Source organism: Heteronotia binoei, chromosome 1 (genome assembly GCF_032191835.1).
Source record: "Heteronotia binoei isolate CCM8104 ecotype False Entrance Well chromosome 1, APGP_CSIRO_Hbin_v1, whole genome shotgun sequence".
NCBI classification, from domain to species: Eukaryota; Metazoa; Chordata; class Lepidosauria; order Squamata; family Gekkonidae; genus Heteronotia; species Heteronotia binoei.
The window spans coordinates 139,564,375-139,584,252 of NC_083223.1; the positions used below are offsets into that span (position 1 = coordinate 139,564,375).

General features: G+C 40.9%; 1 protein-coding gene across 1 annotated transcript in view; it reads left to right on the forward strand.

The window, feature by feature from the left end:
* Positions 1 to 19,878, forward strand: part of TULP4 (TUB like protein 4) — a 190,176-nt gene that overhangs the window by 153,039 nt on the left and 17,259 nt on the right. Inside the window, exons 5-8 of the mRNA XM_060241535.1 lie at positions 9,345 to 9,525; positions 16,159 to 16,293; positions 17,958 to 18,124; positions 18,591 to 18,815. Of these exons, the coding sequence (XP_060097518.1) occupies positions 9,345 to 9,525; positions 16,159 to 16,293; positions 17,958 to 18,124; positions 18,591 to 18,815 (708 nt within the window). The remainder of the gene's footprint in view (positions 1 to 9,344; positions 9,526 to 16,158; positions 16,294 to 17,957; positions 18,125 to 18,590; positions 18,816 to 19,878) is intronic.

Consider the following 19,878-nt stretch of genomic DNA (forward strand, 5'->3'; position numbering starts at 1 on the left):
TCTGTAGAAATAAAATAGTCTTGTCTGGTATATTGTTTTTATGTCCTTAAAAAAATTGTTATATGCTTGTGCTGCCTCAACTCCTGCCAGGAACTCCTTCTGACTGAGCCCTTCTTTTGAAGTATCTGCTTGGCCAGACCCTCTCCTTTTCAATGGCAGTATTATGGAATGCCTTCCATATGGGTTTGAGGAGGGCCAGTGTGCTGTCTGCCTTCCATAAGAAATGTAAGGCATGCTTTCTTGGGTGGTCATTTTGCTGTCTATTTCATATGTAGGGTGTTATTTTGAGGGAAAGTTCTATAGTTGTGTTGTCTTTTTTTTTTAAACTGTTACCTGTGGGTTAGAGTGTATTTTGTCAGCCAATTCAAGCTTTCTAGGTTGGTGGGAAAAGCAACATCAAGGGCATTTGATAAACATTGTATTCTTGGAGGCAGCAAAGGATTAAAGGTTAAAAACTACAGTGTTAACACCTTCAAAACACTTCACCTTTTGGGAAGATCTCTGAAGTTCCCTGACAGTGCACTCTACAATAGGAGGAAATAGTTTAAAATCATCATCAGTTTTGGATACATATGATGGGCTTTCTTTAGTTCAGTAACATAACTTTAAAATAGTTTTGGGATAAATACTTCAATGGGATTTGAGGCTTGAGGTATAGGATTAGAAGGGACTTCTGACCCACAGCTGAAGTGCCTAATCACTTTGTTATGACAGCTCCCAATTCTTGTGATACGTACAGTCTTACCAAAATATGTTATGAGAATAAACAGGAGAGCCAAACCACCTGTGCCTTTCTGATACTTTGTCCTTCTTTAACACCAAGCCATCTTTACTCATACAAGGAAAACATGAATATGGCAAACTGTTTATGTATAGTCCAAACTGCAAAACCCACAATTAAAAGTAAAATTCCTTAATTAAAATTTGCACATTTCTCATTCCTTATTAAAAATGAGCATGCAGGACAACCCTTCAATTACTGACAGAATTCCAGGCAGGGGAAACTATAATTGGCGCAGACCTAAATTATATATCCGACCCCAAAATGGACAGGACACATAACCCAGGGAAAAAAGCAGCAAAATCAACAAGTTTATTGAAGATAATAGATTCCTTTAATTTAGTAGACATTTGGCGTTCATTAAACCCTGGAGTAAAACAATACACTTATTATTCCTCCGTACACCAAACCCATACAAGAATTGATTATCTCCTAGTAAGTAAAAAAATAACTAATCAGATACATGAAGCAGACATAGGCCCACGGATAATTTCAGACCATTCATGGGTCACAGGGACACTTTCTACTCAAAACGACGATAACCAGGGATGCCATTGGAAATTGAACAAATTATTGTTACAAGATGAAGCGATATGCAAAAAAATAACAACAGCAATACAGGAGTATTTAAATTTAATTCTACTAAAGATGTATCACAGGAAACATTGTGGGACGCTTTTAAAGCGGTTATAATTAATTGCAATGGCATCCACCTACAAAAGGGAAAGACAATCATTATTATTAGAAATCACAAGTAAAATTAAACATTTAGAGCTGCAATATGCTAAGGGGGGGGGAATTGTTAAGGACATTAGAACAGGAACGTAAAAAGTTAGAATTGTTAGAAACCTCCCAAATACAAAAGAATTTAATGATACTTAACCAAAAATATTTCACCAAAACCCCAAAATTGATAAAGCTACTCAAACAAAGGACAACACAAAGAAAGGTATCGCACCTTATCCATAACATGCGAAACCAGCAAGGATCCTTGGTTACTAAATCAAGTGAGATAATCCAAATATTTCATAACTTTTACCAACAACTCTATAAGTCAGAGAACCCAGACTGTAATAAAATTAAGGAATACCTCACCTCAATAAATTATAATATAAAAATATCTTCTGAACATATGTCCTATCTAGAACAGGATATAACACAAGTCGAATTATCAGAAACCCTGAAACGCATCAAAAACAATAAAGCTCCAGGCAGAGATAGTATCCCCATCGAATTCTACAAGACATTTGAACCTGTGTTAATGGCCCCCTTGGTGCAGACCTGTAACTCAGTTATGCTCAAGTGAGTTATGCCTACCACATGGTCAGAAGCCAGAATCACAGTAATTCCCAAACCTGGAAAGGACAAACAAAACCCTACATCTTTTAGACCGATATCTGTTTTAAACAATGACTTCAAGATCTTCTCAGCTATAATGGCCAACAGATTAAATAAAATCATCGCAAATTATATACATAGTGACCAGTGGGGGTTTATCCCCACAAGAACTCTAACAGACAATATCCGCAAAACATTGGATTTAATTTTTATGGGAAAGCAAAAAAAGTGGAATCCTTTCTCTTGGCCATTGACACAGAGAAGGCCTTTGATAAGGTGGAGGTCCCTTATTTAATTACTTTATTGCAGCACATGGGCTTTGGCCAAAATTTTTTAACTTCAGTTGAAGCATTATATGCCAATCCAAAAGCACAAATTTATGTGAATAATTATAGATCAAAGGACATTGATTTACATAGGGGTACAAGGCAAGGGTGCCCTTTGTCTCCCATTCTGTTTGCTCTCTCCATAGAACCACTAGCTTTGCTGTACGGAAGGAGACATTAATAAGTGGTATTCAAGTAGGACAGGAGGAGTACAAATTAAGTCTGTTTGCGGATGACGCTGTATTTTATATTACCAACCTCTTTCAATCTATTACTTCATTACTTCATCACATCCAAAAATTTAATGCGGTATCAGGATTTACTATTAATTAAAGAGCCAGTTTGGTGTAGTGGTTTAGTGTGTGGACTCTTATCTGGGAGAACCGGGTTTGATTCCCCACTCCTCCACTTGCACCTGCTGGAATGGCCTTGGGTCAGCCATAGCTCTGGCAGAAGTTGTCCTTGAAAGAGCAGCTGCTGGGAGAGCCCTCTCCAGCCCCACCCACCTCACAGGGTGTCTGTTGTGGGGGAGGAAGGTAAAGGAGATTGTGAGCCGCTCTGAGACTCTTCGGAGTGGAGGCCGGGATATAAATCCAATATCTTCTTCTTCTTCTAATTATACTAAATCTGAAATATACCCTATTTTTTTGTCCCCAATTTCTAAATTAGAATTAGTAAATGCCTTTCCCATCAAATGGGTCCCAAAATCTATCAGACATTTGGGTATCCAAATACCAGTGAATTTGCAAGACCTTCACGCAGTTAATTATAAACAAACAGATAGCACTATTAAATCACTCTTAGAACAATGGAATAAACTTAATTTAACCTTATTGGAAAAAATTGACATGATCAAGATCTTTGTTCTTCCTAAATATTTATTTTTATTTTATAACTTACCTTGCGATATCCCATCCAAAGAATTCAGAGACAGACAAAACTTTATTTCTAAATTTTTATGGTCGCACAAAATACCAAGATTTCAGTACAAGTTAATAACGAGACCAACAAGACAAGGGGGACTGAGCTTGCCTAACCTAGAAGCCTACTACCTAGCTGCTAACATAAAAAACATATTATGGTATGCAGAAAAACACAGTGATAAAGCCTGGGTAAAAATCGAGGCGTCTTATTTAGCAGGGAACCTCCTATGGGAAGCTATTTGGAATACACCAAAAGAAAGATGCTTTATTGTTGATGATAACCCTTATCTATCCCTGACCCTGAAAATCTGGGATAAACACAAGAAAACTCTAATTCCATCCATCTCACCGATGGCAAGTTTCCTGGGGCAAGCATGGTTCAAACCAGGCCGTGAAACTGGGGATTTTGGTATCTGGAGAGATGCGGGTATATACCAATTTCAAGATATCATCAAGAATAAACAAATGCTAACTAAAACACGGAAACTCAACATAAAATATCAATCCCATGGTTTCAATACCAACAAATACATTTTATATTACACAATCCCAGAATTGTGGAGGTAATTGATAGGCCATTAACAACCTTTGAGAATATGTTGAGAAAGAATCCAAAACAAGCTAAAACCTTAACATCAATTATTTATAATTTACTCAACACTAAAGATTGGGCTGAAACCACAAGCCAACAAAAGGCATGGGAAAAGGATTGTGGTATTTTACTTACTTTAGAACAATGGCAAACCATATGGGAATCTCCACTCTATACCACATATTAAATTTGAAACTCCAAAACTATAAACTTTTTTCAAGGTGGTATTTGACACCTAAAAAACTTTTTTTAGCACATATGAAACCCACTCCTGAATGTTGGAAGAAATGTAGGCAGGAAGGGTCATTTTTGCATTGTTGGTGGCTGTGTCCGGAAATCAACAACTTCTGGAGGGAAATCAAACCCATAATAGATACCATCATAGAGGGTGAAATTCCCTTTACACCAGAATCCTTTCTTTTAAATTATTGGCCCAATATAAAACTTTCTCAGTTGAAGAAAGAATTAGCAACTCTTTTGTTGATGGCAGCGAAGCTCTTGATAGCCCAATATTGGAAACGAGAAATATCCCCAAAAAAGCAACAATGGATGACTAAAGTATGGGAAGTAGCAGCTCTAGATAAATTAGCCATACAAATAAGAGTACTAGATATACAGCAGAAGAACAACAATTTTGTTGAGAAATGGTTTCCCTTTTTTAATTATATAAATTTGGAGGAAGATTTTGAAAAGCATATTCCAAAAAAATTTATTAATTTCTCCTATTATTGAAAATTTCTTTTTGAACCTCAGGCTATGTATTGGTAGATAAAGAAATGAAAATTTAGACGACGTATGTAATAGAGTGCAAGGATAGAGGGGTCTAGAGGCGCTCTGCTTAATGTAAATGATATATATGCCATGAATATAAGATATGTATATTATTGTAAGTGTTTTGTTATGGTTATGGTTGAAAAAATTAATAAAAAATTTAAGTTTAAAAAAAAATGAGCATGCATTTAGCACCCAGACTATGTCAGAAGCACTCTTATGCCACAAATTATCTGATCCCCCATCACATTCTTAGGACCAAAATTCCTATCTCATAGTCAATACTGATATTTTTTTTTACTCTGCATTCCCAAAAATTACTCAAGGCAGCTAAAACTAAAAAATCCTAATAAAAATCAAATACATACGAAATACAACAGATAATTTCTCTAAATCTTCCAATAATCCAGGTGAACGTCAATCAGCTGTATAAAATATATGCTTGAATGCCTCTCTTGAACACCTCTTCCCTAAACACCTGCTTATAGGCTGCGTGAACAGTTTCTCCAACAGATGACTCTTGTTTGACTGGGAAAATGCCATCTTCCAAAAAGAGATGAGACCCAAAGATAAATTCTGGGGATGCAGTGCTACAGATCCTCCCCACAAAATGGGGAGAGGAAGCTACAAGGAGATCTGAATGATGGTTGTTTTGGAAGGAGCCCATCTGCTGCCTTTCAAATCTAAAGTTGTCTTCTATAGCCTGGGCCTGTCTCGCACAAGTAGAAAAGAGCCCATGGGGAGCTACTCTTACATACTAAATACTAAAAAAATACAGAAGTGTGCTTTTCTCAAGGAAGCTCAGGGTCCAATAGTGAAGGGGCAACAGGAGACAAACTTTTTGTCAGAAGACACTTGCCCCATCCCCTCTGACACTTCCTATGGCTGTCACTTTCATTTCCTTAGGTTGACTGTGAAAACCTCTTGAATGTATTTAGGTTTCAGACTGACAGTGTAAATGAACTTCCGTGTTGCAATCCTAAACATGTTCATGTGAAAGAAAGCCCATTGATTTCAGTGGAACTGCAATAGAAGTGTCTCTGTGTGTGTGCACAGATGTGAGATCAAAGGAGGTTTACTGTTTGGGGAGTGAAATTGTTAACACCATGGACAGGATTTGTTGCATGTCTTCTAAAACCCATCCAAATATGAAATCTATAGCTTGTCCAATACATCAGGGTATATGCTCAAGGGGGAGATATCTTCAGTTAACAGTCTCTCTTATCCTTGATGGTGCCCCTTGATTGTCTGCTAACTGCTATTTTAAGCAACATAATAGCCTTGCTTCATTTCTTTTGTGTTTTATATTGTGGGTGGAAACTTACATTTATTTAGTGTTGTTGAACTTGTAACATTGCTTTCCTACCTGAGCTACATGGTTGTCATTCCAGCTGACTGATTCACATTGACTGTTGCCAGCTTTGCTGCAGGGACATGCATCTGCTTGCCCTTAGACTGTTGGTTACTCATTATGGTAATGCATACTATCCTCCTCATAATTCCATCTGTAACTTGCTGATTAACTTGTGTCCATTGTGCTGAGTCAGTTTACTATCTGTTTGAGATGACTAATGTCATTGACACTTCAGTAAGTAATCATGAGTTTTGTCAGATTGAAGGATCAGGCTACATATTCAGAAGCATCCCATGGTACACACTTCACTGAGCTCCCTGCAAACCAGAAATTTCCTACCTATAAAAACCTAGCTTGTTTTGGAGAAGTTGTGGTGAATGAGAATACCTCATGGACCTCTTCAGGAGGCAAGAGGCATTGCAGATGAGGTGAGAGGGTGAAACTGGTGGGTGGGTTTGGCCTGATAGTCACAACATAGGACCTGTGTGCTGCTGGGCTGGCAAAGGTGGCACCAGAGAAGATGTGAGGGGCCCCTCTCATGGCATCCAGAGCAACCACAGTTTCTGGGGCAGAATTTAAAGGCAGTCAAGGAAGAATGGGGGAGAGACAGAGGTGAGCTCCTCAGACACAGGACAGTTTTGGAACTCAAGGCAGGAAGTGAAGTAACTCCCCTGCAAGGGAAAGAAGGGTAGCTCTTCTTCTGAATAATATTTGTTACCCAGCCAGTACTTTGTTGTGTTAATGGTGAGACCTCTGCCTAGCCAGCTGTGAGTATTCACACTTCCCCCCTCCCTGCTCAGGGCTGAGACTACAGAAGGATTCTAATCAATGCTAGATCATGGCCCAGCTTGGGATTTGATAGGGAGAAGAAAAGAGCAGGGAACCAGGTGATGATTGGGAATACAAGAAACACATGGGAGGGAAGAGGAAGTCACCATGGTGAGTGTGTAAGGGAAGGTTTCTTGCTGGTCAGAAAGAGCAGTGGCAGGACTACCACTATTATTGTTGATCAGAAGAGAGAATGTGGTGGAGGGTTATCATTTGCAGTATCTGCATGGTTTGCCTTGTTTATTCATTCACATGAGATGACTCTGCCATAGAAGCTTGCTGGGTGACTTTGGGCAAGTCACACTTTCAGACTAATTTTACAGGAGTGTTGTAAGAAAAAGAATGGAGAATACTGTAAGCCACTTTGAGTCCCCTGTGGGAAGAAAAACTGAATATAAATGAAGTATATAAATAAATAATTAACATGCTTAAAAACATTGTCAACAGAATAACACTGTAAAAGTTGCAATAAAAACAGCTGTAAAAATTAGCACCAAACAGAGCAAACAAATCCAGCATCTCAACTGCCAAAATCTATATATTAATAGCCAAATCTGAGGATACATTAATCCAATTATCGGAGGTGTGAACAGGCAAGACAGATCTTCTCTCTAGACAACTAAAAACTATCTAGGTTTGCAGAAAAAAAATTAAAAAAATACATGAAGGGGATTTTTAAAAACTCATGATAAATGGAGCACCTGTAGCTTTAAGCAGTGGATTACCTCAGTGGTTGTTGCTAGGCAACCAAGGCATTCCAAGGTTTGGTTCTATCAGTAAAAGGTGGAGGAGAAGGCCTGCCTTTTACTACCTTTTTTGGCCACTGGGGAGGACTCACTGGGGCCAGGCCTTGCTAGGATTGCCAGCTCCAGGAGAGATTTGTGGTGGGAGATTTGTGGTGGGACAACTCTCTGTTATGTGAGTTTGATTATAATTCTGGGGGCTCTCTCAGTTACATTTGGAGATTGGCAACCCTAGGCCTAGCAGCAACCTCTGGGTTGCTTGATACACCCAACTTGCATGACTCAACTAAACCTGACTGCATGCTACTGTTGAACAGCAGCTCCCCTATGAAAGCCAGTGTGGTGTTGTGGTTAGATTTCAGACATAGGTTCAAATCCGTATCTTCCCGTGGAAGCTCACTGAATGATTATGGACTAATAACATACTTTCAGCCTAACCTACATCACAGGGTAGATAAAAAGTAGTGGAGAATAATATAAGTTGCTTTGTTTCCCACTGTGGAGAAAGGTGGGGTACAAATGAAGTAAGCAAATAGTAAATGAGGCTGAAGATGGGAGGCAAATGAAAGGTAGGTAGGTGAATGGCTGTGAAGGAGAGAATGAGGCAGGGAAATGAGGGGGAATGTGGGGATTGCCAGGGGGAGGGGAAAGTGTAGGGAGAGGATATAAGGGAAAGTGAAATGTCCCTTGCAAGTTCTTGAGGGTTCCCTACACCACACAACTGTGCCCCAGTTTTCCTAGGGAGATGCTGCTGGAGGGGAGGGAAAGCTTAAGGTGGGGCAGATCAAGGTAGATTGGGTGTTGAGTGAGAAAGAGGTAGGGTTGCCAGCAACATGTTAGGAAATTCCTGGACTTTCAGGGGGTGGAGCCTGGGGAGGATGGGGAGGGACCTCAGAGGGGTATAATGTATAGATTTCACTCTTCAAATCAGCCATTTCTTCCAGGAGAACTAGGATTGACAACCTCCAGGTGGTAGTTGGACATCACCCAGAATTATAGCTGCTCTCCAGATAACAGAGATAATTAGCCTGGAGAAAAACAGGTGCTTTGGAGGTTGGACTCTGTGAAATTATAGCTCATTGAAGTCACTTCCCTCACTAGACCTCATCCTACAAAGGCTCCACCCCCAAATCTCCAGGAATTTCCTAACTTGGAGCTGGTAATCCAAAGGGGGAACTGATCTCTATAAATGGGAGATCTGTTGTGATCTTCAAGCCCCACCAGGTGGTTGGCAACCCTAGGAGAGAAGGAAGCAGGAAAGGGGGAGGCTATGAGGTCTTTCAGGAAGAAGAAAGGGGAGATTGTGTGGGAAATGAGATGCCTTCCTCAAGTCCTTGTGGGTTCCCATTTGTCTTTTCTAAAGAGTGCTGTCCTGCATTGTTTCCTGAAGAACAGTAAGGAGGGGACTTTCTGAACCTTTTTGGAAAGGCCTTTCCAGAGGACTGGAAATGCCACCAAAGAGTCCAGATCTACAGAATGGAAGAAATAGCCAACACAAACTACTCTGAAGATTTTAAGAGAGCCTGGCATTTTTAGTAGAGTCTGGCATTCATTGTAAATATGGGCATTTTAGCATCTAACTAACAGACAATTTATTGATTTATGTCAGTGCTGTCTATCGTACATCTTTTAAAATAATCACAAATCTTCACATTCTTGCTAACTGCATGATTATCTTATTTTCCCAGGTCCTATTTGGCACTGCTGATGGTCAGGTTATTGTCATGGATTGTCATGGACGAATGCTGGCACATGTTCTTCTCCACGAATCTGATGGCATCCTTAGTATGTCTTGGAACTACCCAAGCTTCTTGGTGGAAGACAGCAGTGAAAGTGACACTGATTCAGATGATTATTCTCCACCACAAGGTTATTTTGCCTCAATTTAGTGCTCATTAAGAGACTACTGCCCACCTCCTTTGGTGGTAAACTTAAGTGGTACCATTTCAGAACTAGGTGCTGAAGAAGGCACATTTTTCACGTTTTATTTTAGATAAAGATCAGCTTGCAGGAGCTCAACAATACATTGCTTGAATACATATCACCAGATTTCTTGCTGTATTCTAGTTTCATAATGAACTTCATCTCCATACAGATATATTTTCAGTTCCTTAGATCTCCTGGGACAAGTGAGGGGGGGGGAGAAGAATAGAGTGGTGACACCTACCCACCATTGTGTAATATAAAGATTGTGGCTCTGAAACAGAGGAAAGAAGAAAATTATACCTTGCAAAAGATAGCAGAGAAGTGTGTGACACTTCCCCATTTTGACTTTTTGCAGATATTTTCATGTTCTCAGAACATGGCCATTGTTTATTCAGGACATGTAATCTCCCGACAATTTTCACATTGCTATGGTTGTATTTCCCAAATTGTTTTTGCATATAGTCCTGCATTTGAGCTTAGTTTGCTTAAGTGGGCATTTTTCTCAGTAAGAAGTGTAGATTTCAGCAGCTGCCTGTCTGTTGTTTAGCAACAGCTCATGCAAAGTCAACCCCCCCAAGCCCCCTCCCCCTTAAATTTGCTTGCAGATCTGTTGCTGGTTCAGGACACTTATCTGCAAGAGCAAATGGACATGGACCGAATCATGAATCACAATTCATGCACAAATTGGGCTGATCCATGATTTCGTTCCAAACTGGTTCATTTGATCGCGTTGCACCTGAACAGGAAAACAAACTGCCTTTTTTTCTTGGTGTGTCATTTGGGTCATTTTTCCAGACAGCTTCTGCTTTTAGTTAGTTTCATTCCCAGGAAGCTTCAAGGGGAGTGTAACTGAGCAGAAGGCAGGCCAGCTTTCCCCAGCCCCTTGACCAGAAGTGGCAGGGGGCTGGGGAAAGCTGCCCTGCCTTCGGCTCAGTTACACTCCTCTCCCAGCTTCTTGGGAGTGAAGCTGACCAGAAACTGCAGGGTAGCTTCCCTTTCCACAGTTTGACATCTCCTAGGAGAGCCGTTTACTGGGGGCACCTGCTTTGGGGGGCTGTAGATCAGCCCCCCTGAAATTTAATTCACACCAAACTTGGAGAGCAGGTAGAAAAGAGCCTGCTGAAGAGTTTGCCACAAGTCGGGTGTCTCTAGCCCACTAGGAGGCTGTTCTACATCTTCTCAAACCAAACAAGCTACAATCAGAAAAAAAAAACATGAACCAACAAATTAGGTAACCCAATGAACAATGAAATGAAATGAACCATTATTGTTGTGTTCCATGCCCATCCCTAGTGGAAGGTCATGTGTTCATAACATGCCCAGATAAGTCTCTAAAAGGACTACCTGAAAGGTTACAATTTTCCTTCATAAAAATGCCCTGATTTGTGAGAGTTTTGATTTTGATTTTGTTGTGAGATTGATTTACAGTTCTGTGAAGGAAAATTGCAACATCTGATGTAGTCAGTTAGATGATTAAAGTAGTCAGATGTGTAGATGATGCTGAGTCAGTCAGCAGAAGTGGGTGAGTTTGTTACAAGACTGCTTCTAATGATTCTAATATGATTTGTTCATATGAAGTATTACCAGTTCCTTCAAAACCTTTTGAAAGAGACACACCTTTGACTCACACAGAAGAGTAGGAGGGAGTTGATTGAATTTTAGTCATCTGTAAAATCCATACAATTTATGTGACCTGGGGTTTTAAACATTCTCTACAGCACCATTTCTCTTATTTTTTAATTGTCTCAAATGGCTAACTGTGTTGATTAAGAACATAAGAGAAGCCATGTTGGATCAGGCAAATGGTACATCCAATCCAACATTCTGTGTCACACAGTGGCAAAAAAAAACTCAGGTGCCATCAAAAAGTCCATCAGTGGGGCCAGGACACTAGAAGCCCTCACACTGTTGCCCCTCCCAAGCACCAAGAATACAGAGCATCACTTGCCCCAGACTGAGAGTTCCAACAATACACTGTGGCTAATAGCCACTGCTGGACCTCTGCTCCATGTTTATCCAGTCCCCTTGTGAAGATTGCTATGCTTGTAGCCGCCTCCACCTCCTGTGGCAGTGAATTCTTCACCCTTTAGGTGAAGAAGTACTTCCTTTTATCCATTCTAATCCAACTGCTCAGCAATTTCATTGAGTGCCCACAAGTTCTCGTATTGTGAGAAACGGAGAAAAGTACTGCTTTCTCTACCTTCTCTATCCCATGCATAATCTTGTAAACCTCTAAGCTTCTAAGCCATTGCATCCTGTACAGCCAAGATACACTTAGCTGGTGTCATGAGCACCTTCTGACAATACGAATAAGATAAAAACTGAGAGTGAAATAGCAAATGCCACAGATGCAGCTGTGAGCAAATAAATATTAAATATGAAGAGAGTTAACATTGAAGGCGAATCTCATAGAATCCAGGCCCTGATGAGTAATGATTTAGAAAAGGAATAGCCAACTTCCCTGTTTTCAGGGGCCACTGTATGTTCCACTAATTTTAAAAGGGGTGTTGAAAGACTTGAGTCAGATTGAGGTGACAAGGGAGGAGGTCCTACAACTGATTGACGAATTAAAAACTAATAAGTCACCAGGTCCGGATGGCATACATCCAAGAGTTCTGAAAGAACTCAAAGGTGAACTTGTGGATCTCCTGACAAAAATATGTAATCTTTCATTGAAATCTGCCTCCATTCCTGAGGGCTGGAAGGTAGCAAATGTCACCCCCATCTTTAAAAAGGGTTCCAGAGGAGATCCGGGAAATTACAGGCCAGTCAGTCTGACTTCAATACCGGGAAAGTTGGTAGAAACCATTATCAAAGACAGAATGAGTAGGCACACTGATGAATACAAGTTATTGAGGAATACTCAGCATGGGTTCTGTAAGGGAAGATCTTGCCTCACTAACCTGTTACATTTCTTTGAGGGGGTGAACAAACATGTGGACAAAGGGGACCCAATAGATGTTGTTTACCTTGACTTCCAGAAAGCTTTTGATAAAGTTTCTCATCAAAGGCTCCTTAGTAAGCTCGAGAGTCATGGAGTAAAAGGACAGGTCCTTTTGTGGATCAAAAACTGGCTAATTAATAGGAAGCAGAGAGTGAGCATAAATGGGCAGTCTTTGCAGTGGAGGACGGTAAGCAGTGGGGTTCCACAGGGCTCAGTACTGGGTCCCATGCTCTTTAACTTGTTCAATAATGATTTGGCGTTGGGAATAAGCAGTGAAGTGATCAAGTTTGCAGATGACACTAAATTGTTCAAGGTGGTGAAAACCAGAGAGGATTGTGAGGAACTCCAAAAGGATCTGCTGAGGCTGGGTGAGTGGGCTTCATTGTTTTAGATTGTTGTTTTTAAACTACTGTATAATTTAATTGTTGTTTTAATTTACCTTATATTGTATAATTTTATTGAACTGTTGTTAGCCGCCCTGAGCCTGCCTAGGCGGGGAGGGCGGGATATAAATAAAATTTATTATTATTATTATTATTATTGTGGCAGATGAGGTTCAGTGTGGCCAAGTGCAAAGAAATGCACACTGGGGCCAAGAATCCCAGCTACAAATACAAGTTGATGGGATGTGAACTGGCAGAGACTGACCGAGAGAGAGATCTTGGGGTTGTGGTAGATAACTCACTGACAACGTCAAGACAATGTGCGATTGCAATAAAAAAGGCCAGCGCCATGCTGGGAATTATTAGGAAGGGAACTGAAAACAAATCAGCCAGTATCATAATGCCCCTGTATAAATTGATGGTGTGGTCTCATTTGGAATGCTGTGTGCAATTCTGGTCACCGCACCTCAAAAAGGATATTATAGCATTGGAAAAAGTCCAGAAAAGGGCAACTAGAATGATTAAAGGTTTGGAACACTTCCCCTATGAAGAAAGGTTAAAACGCTTGGGGCTCTTTAGCTTGGAGAAATGTCGACTGCGGGGTGACATGATAGAGGTTTACAAGATTATGCATGGGATGGAGAAAGTAGAGAAAGAGGTACTTTTCTCCCTTTCTCACAATAAAAGAACTCGTGGGCATTCAATGAAATTGCTGAGCAGTCTGGTTAGAATGGATAAAAGGAAGTACTTCTTCACCCAAAGGGTGATTAACATGTGGAATTCACTGCCACAGGAGGTAGTGGCGGCGACAAGCATAGCCAGCTTCAAGAGGGGATTGGGTAAAAATATGGAGCAGAGGTCCATCAGTGGCTATTAGCCACAGTATATTATTGGAACTGTATGGGGCAATGATGCTTTGTATTCTTGATGCTTGCGGGGGGGGGGGGGGCAAAGTGGAAGGGCTTTTAGACCCAATTGTGAACCTGCTGATGGCACTTGGGTTGTTTGTTTGTTTTTTGGCCACTGTGTGACACAGAGTGTTGGACTGGATGGGCCATTGACCTGATCCAACATGGCTTCTCTTATGTTCTTAATAGTAGACTGGCCCTATCTTAAAGCTAGTATCACAGTATGGGATTGTCATATGGAGAAAATGACCTGGAGAAAAAAGTCCTGTCTCTTGAGCAGAGGCTTGATGTGTAAAAATAGCTGAAGCTTTTCACAACATGGAGGTCAATATCACTTGGTAAACAGCACTCTATTAAACCTCTATTAAAGGGGCAGGGTGTTTTTTTCTCCAGGCAGTTGGCACTTCTAATCATATAGCAGGAAGGCCAAAGGTATGCTAGGAGCTAATGATGTCATCCATTTGGGGACTGAAGACTGAATCTATTTCCTGCAATATCTCTCCAGAGAGAAAGAGACAGTGCTCCTTTTCTTTTCCAGGGTGTGAATGAGATGCTGCTGCAGCCCCTTCTTTGTGCAATGAACGTAGTTTGTCTTGCTCTTTCTTTTGCCTTACAAGTGAAAAGTGCAAGCAAATTTTGTACCATACTTTGATATAAAGACAAGATAAAAGTGTACCAGGTCCAGATCCAAGCCCATGAGCCCCCAGTGGACCATTCCTGGTGTAGAAATTAAATATGCACTATGGTATTACAAGCATGCCAAACTTTTACCACAAAGACCCTTACAAGTTCCTTACCCAGTATGGTTGCTGCTGCCTTTTTGATTTCTCTCATGGTGGTTCAGGTCAGCATGGCTGTCTCTGCAGTTGCTCTGCACTGTTTCAAATAAGACTTCTTTGCCCATGTGCTTCTGCTTCCTGGTAGGTTTATAAACCACATGAGCAAGAAGAAGAAGAAAAATTGCAGATTTATACCCCGCCCTTTTCTCTGAATAAGAGAGAGCGGCTTACAATCTCCTTTATCTTCTCCCCCCACAACAGACACCCTGTGAGGTGGGTGGGGCTGGAGAGGGCTCTCACAGCAGCTGCCCTTTCAAGGACAACCTCTGCCAGAGTTATGGCTAACCCAAGGCCATTCCAGCAGGTGCAAGTGGAGGAGTGGGGAATCAAACCCTGTTCTCCCAGATAAGAGTCCACACACTTTACCACTACACCAAACTGGCTCTCAAACTGGCAAGACCCAGGCCTCATGGGTGGTCTGGCCTTTGCCAGTGTAAAAACAACCCAGAAAGCTGAACAATGTGGACAGCAATCTCCATATGTATCCATACTAGTAGGGAAGCAATCTTGCAAAGAGTGGCATTTACTTTGGGAAAACTGCATCTAAAGGAAGTTTGCCTTAAATTACTATGGCTTGTTTTAAAAGTGGCAAACTCTGAATCTTGAGTAGTTGGGCTGAGAAAGAAAGGGAGACACCTCCCTGAGAACATGTAAGGATTAAGTCTCTTGTAAATGAAATTGGACTTTATAGCAGGGGTGGCCAACGGTAGCTCTCCAGATGTTTTTTGCCTACAACTCCCATCAGCCCCAGCCATTGGCCATGCTGGCAGGGGCTGATATGAGTTGTAGGCAAAAAACATCTGGAGAGCTACCGTTGGCCACCCCTGCTTTATAGCATCACATGGGATTCACTAGAAGGACTGTGGCATTCTCATAATATTGAACAAAGCACGAGTCAAGTGGCATCTTTAAGATCAGCTAAGTTTTATTTAGAACGTAAACTTTCATGTGCTCTCTAAGCAGACTTCATCAGATGAGGGGATCGGGTATTGTGGCTGGAATACATTCAGTTTGTTGATTAAGAGGGCAAACTAACTGATCACATGGCCACATAAAACAGTGTGGTTTGGCCATTTGGTCTGGATAGCCATAAAAGATAATAAAATTCCCTGCCAAATGGTTTTTCCCACAAATCTAGGTAAATCACTTAAAGGTGCAACTGCTGCTTTATTCAACTGCTTCAGACCAACACGGCTGCCCACTTGGATCTATCATAATATTGAAGTCCATTCCACTTTTGGTAGGATGAAGATGGACCTCATGGGATTAAAACAGCAAGGCATAGTACCATTTTCTTGCTATCTCACTTGTTCACAGTAGTTGCAAGTGATGGCTGAGTTGCCATCTTTTAGAATAATTGCTGTTATCATATTTAGCTGTTTTTATGTCTTATAACTATGTGTGTAACCCGCCCTGAGCCCATTCACGGGAAGGGCAGGATAAAAGTCAAATAAATTATTTTGTTAAATGTTTTGCACTAAGCCCATTTCCCCCCCTTGCAGATGGCCCAGCTGCATATCCAGTCCTAGTGCAGAACACCAAACCGCTACTCACTGTCAGCTTCACGTCAGGGGATATTAGTTTAATGAACAACTACGATGACTTGTCTCCTACCATCATCCGCTCAGGGTTGAAAGGTAGGAAAGGGGGTCGTCTTCCTGTCTGCCTCTACCCAGCGTTCCTTCTCTTTAAATTAACTACTTTGACAGGAGGGCCTGGCGTGACTTGGTCCACGGGGTTGCAAAGAGTTGGACTCAACTGTGCGACTGAACAATAATAACACTTTAACATGAATATTTCAGCACCTTCTCTTGTAGAGTACCATCTGCAAAGATTTCCATTAGCAGCAGTGACACCTACTGGTAAAAACACAAAGTTCAGCTATGGTGTTCTGTTGAAACATGCTGGTAGCTGGTATATATACACACACACACACACACACATTTTCACAAATGAACATCCCTAATCATTTCCCTCAGAATGTTGTGCTTTATGTAATGGCAACTTAATTTTGCCTCATTTGTTTTTGTCTTACAGGGGCTTTATGAAACCCCTAAATAAACTGATGCCGGAGGAATGACAGGTTCAAACCTAATTTTAGCTTGAAGAATTGTTTTCAAGGGTTTCAGTATCGCTGCAAGCATAAATTGTATTAATCATTAGTTTGATCAACTAAAGCTTCAGTTAGCTGCTCAGTGGGGTCAATTTTAATCAGTAAGAGCAACATTTTAAGTGGTGGACTTGCCAGTAACAGCATACATATTTATTTCTTAGATTGAATGAAACATGCATGCTCAAAAACCCTCATGTGGTATAGTTATGTCTATACCACCCTGCACTGTTTCCAAAGCTCTCCTAACATTGGGGGGGGGGGGGGTGAAGCAGGAGCCCAAGGTACTGTAGTTGGAAGGGAATAGTGGCAAAAATCCCACCCATGGACTCATTCTGTCTGTCTGTAAAGTCAAGCGCTAACAGTGCTATCCTGTGCAGAGATATTCCATTGTACATCCTTTGAATTCAATGGGCTTTAGATGATGGTAACTGTTTACAAGTGGCATTGTCAGTTGTTTTTGAATTAAAGAGAAAGTTTCTCAAAATAACAAGCTGAATGGTCCAGGAAGTTTCATTCAAATTTTGCTTCTTTACTGGGAATGATTTGAGGTTGTCAAATATGACCAGCTTCTTGCCCAAAATGACAAGCAAAAACTTTTTCTCAGGTTATATATCTTAAATGTTTTGCACTAAGATAGTCCCCTGTGCAAGCACCAGTCATTTCCAACTCCGGAGTGATGTCACATCACGACGTTTTCATGGCAGACTTTTTATGGGGTGGTTTGCCATTGCCTTCCCCAGTCATCTACGCTTTACCCCCAAGCAAGCATTTTACTGACCTCAGAAGGATGGAAGGTTGAGTCAACCTTGAGCCGGCTACCTGAACCCAGCTTTCACTGGGATTGAACTCAGATCGTGAGCAGAGCTTGGACTGCAGTACTGCAGCTTACCACTCTGCACCACGGGGCTCCCTATAAAGGTAAAGGAAGTCCCCTGTGCAAGCATCAAGTTGTTACCAACTGACCCCATGAGGTGACATCACAACACGACGTTTACTTGGCAGACTTTTTACGGGGTAGTTTGCCATTGCCTTCCCCGGTCATCTACATATCTTACAGCACAAGAATTTTGTGTTTGCCCTCTAAACACTGACACAAAACAGGAGCACACAGCATAAAACATTTTGCACTCACTCATTGATTTAGGAGACAGAACTATTAGTGACAGCAAATTTTCTTTGTGATTTCAGATGTAGTGGCCCAGTGGTGCACACAGGGAGACTTGTTGGCTGTGGCAGGCATGGAAAAACTAAGCCAACTAGCTGAACTTAGCGGTGCTTCCTTTCTGAAAAGTGCACTGGTCAAGTTCTACAATGTTCATGGAGAACATATCTACACCCTGGAGACACCTGTGCAGGTACAGTTTTTTTTAAAGAGAGGTCATAATACAGCCTTGCAGATAAGTAGCCACAAAAATAAGAAAGTTGCTCAAATACTCCAGTATATCCAAGGAGAGGCACAGTGTATCAAGTCATCATAAATTTGTTGTAATTTATATAATTTTCTTTGCAATTCTGCTCCCAGCAAATTGATTTTAATTTCTTATTATCATTGATGCTAATGTTTAGTGAAGAGTATTGGCAAAATTATGAAGGGGAAAATATTCCAATCCAATTAAGTCAACAGTGACTGAAAGAGTGGTACAGTCTGAAATGGTATTATAGGAGGACTCTACATCTTGTATGTATAGACATTATCCTTGAGAAAGGTTTTGTGGGCCTTTCAGCCGGTGATTTCAGCACTATAAATAAGGTCCTTGCTATATGACTGACTGAGAGGAAAACATCTTTGATGATACACTGTACCATCTTTCTCTCCCACAGCGCCCCATAATCTCAATCTGCTGGGGGCACAGGGACTCACGTCTGCTCATGGCTTCTGGTCCTGCACTATATGTTGTCAGAGTGGAGCACAGAGTTTCCAGTTTACAGCTTCTGTGCCAGCAAGCCATTGCTAGCTCCTTGAGGGATGACAAAGATATAAGTAAACTGACCCTGCCTCCCCGACTCTGTTCATACCTCACCACTGCCTTTACACCAACAATCAAGGTAAAAGATCAGTTTGAAGGTAACCAAAGGTAAAGTGACTAATACTAATTAAATATATTGTATCTTAAATGTATAAAGCAGTGTTGAGGTCCCTTGACATCATTTCCATAGAGTCTGGATTTCTACTCTGAAGGATGACTCAGAGTAATATAACACCAGCTACCTAGTAAGACAGTGTTGTGTAGTGGCTCAAGCACTGGACTAGGAAGATCTGGGTTCAAATGCCACTCAGACATGAAAATCCTTGGGTAACTTTAAGTCAGGAACTCTCTCTCAGCTTAACCTATTTTACAGGTCTGCTGGGAGAACTGTATATGCTCTCCTAAAATACCTGAAAGTATTTTAAATAAATATAAAAAATAAAAATATCAAATAAAATATGATAGAAGGTCAGTTCCCCAATGCTGCTTTCTTGTATAATTAAGTAGTTTTGACAGCATATTAATAACCCAGTCAGTCACAAATCCAGCTAGCATCACTTTACATAATTGCAGTGGCACTTTTTCTAGTTACTGTGATCATGGTCAGCTCATGTATCCATGGTCAGATGGTTTACATGTTACATTATCCACACGAAGGTATGTGCCAAGATGAAAGCAACTATGTGAAGGTAAAAGAAAAAATTGTGTGAAAACTGGACTTGAGTTTGAATGAACCTGAAACTGAAGATTTCCCAGTGTAGTGTCCAAAACTAACCACTGGATCAGATCACAAAAACATTTTTCCAACTGCACCTAAAATTCCTAAAGAATAATGCTACTGCCTTTAGTTGTGTCTCTGCAAGTGGAGTAACCTCCTGGTGCTAAACTAGGTGCTCTTGTACCCTTTTGCAGTTCTGGTGGTGCATCATGCCCATTCATCTCTCATTTAAAATATAGCTAACTTAATTTCCTATCTACTACTGTGGTCCTGAAAAATCATCAACATAAAAAGTGTGCAGCAATGTGCTCTGTGGAACAGAACTGATGTAATGTAGGGTTTTTTGAATGTGTACAAGATTCAGAGTGACATCAGACTGGCATTCCATGGAAGAAGAACAGCTTAAGTAACTCTCATTATTTCC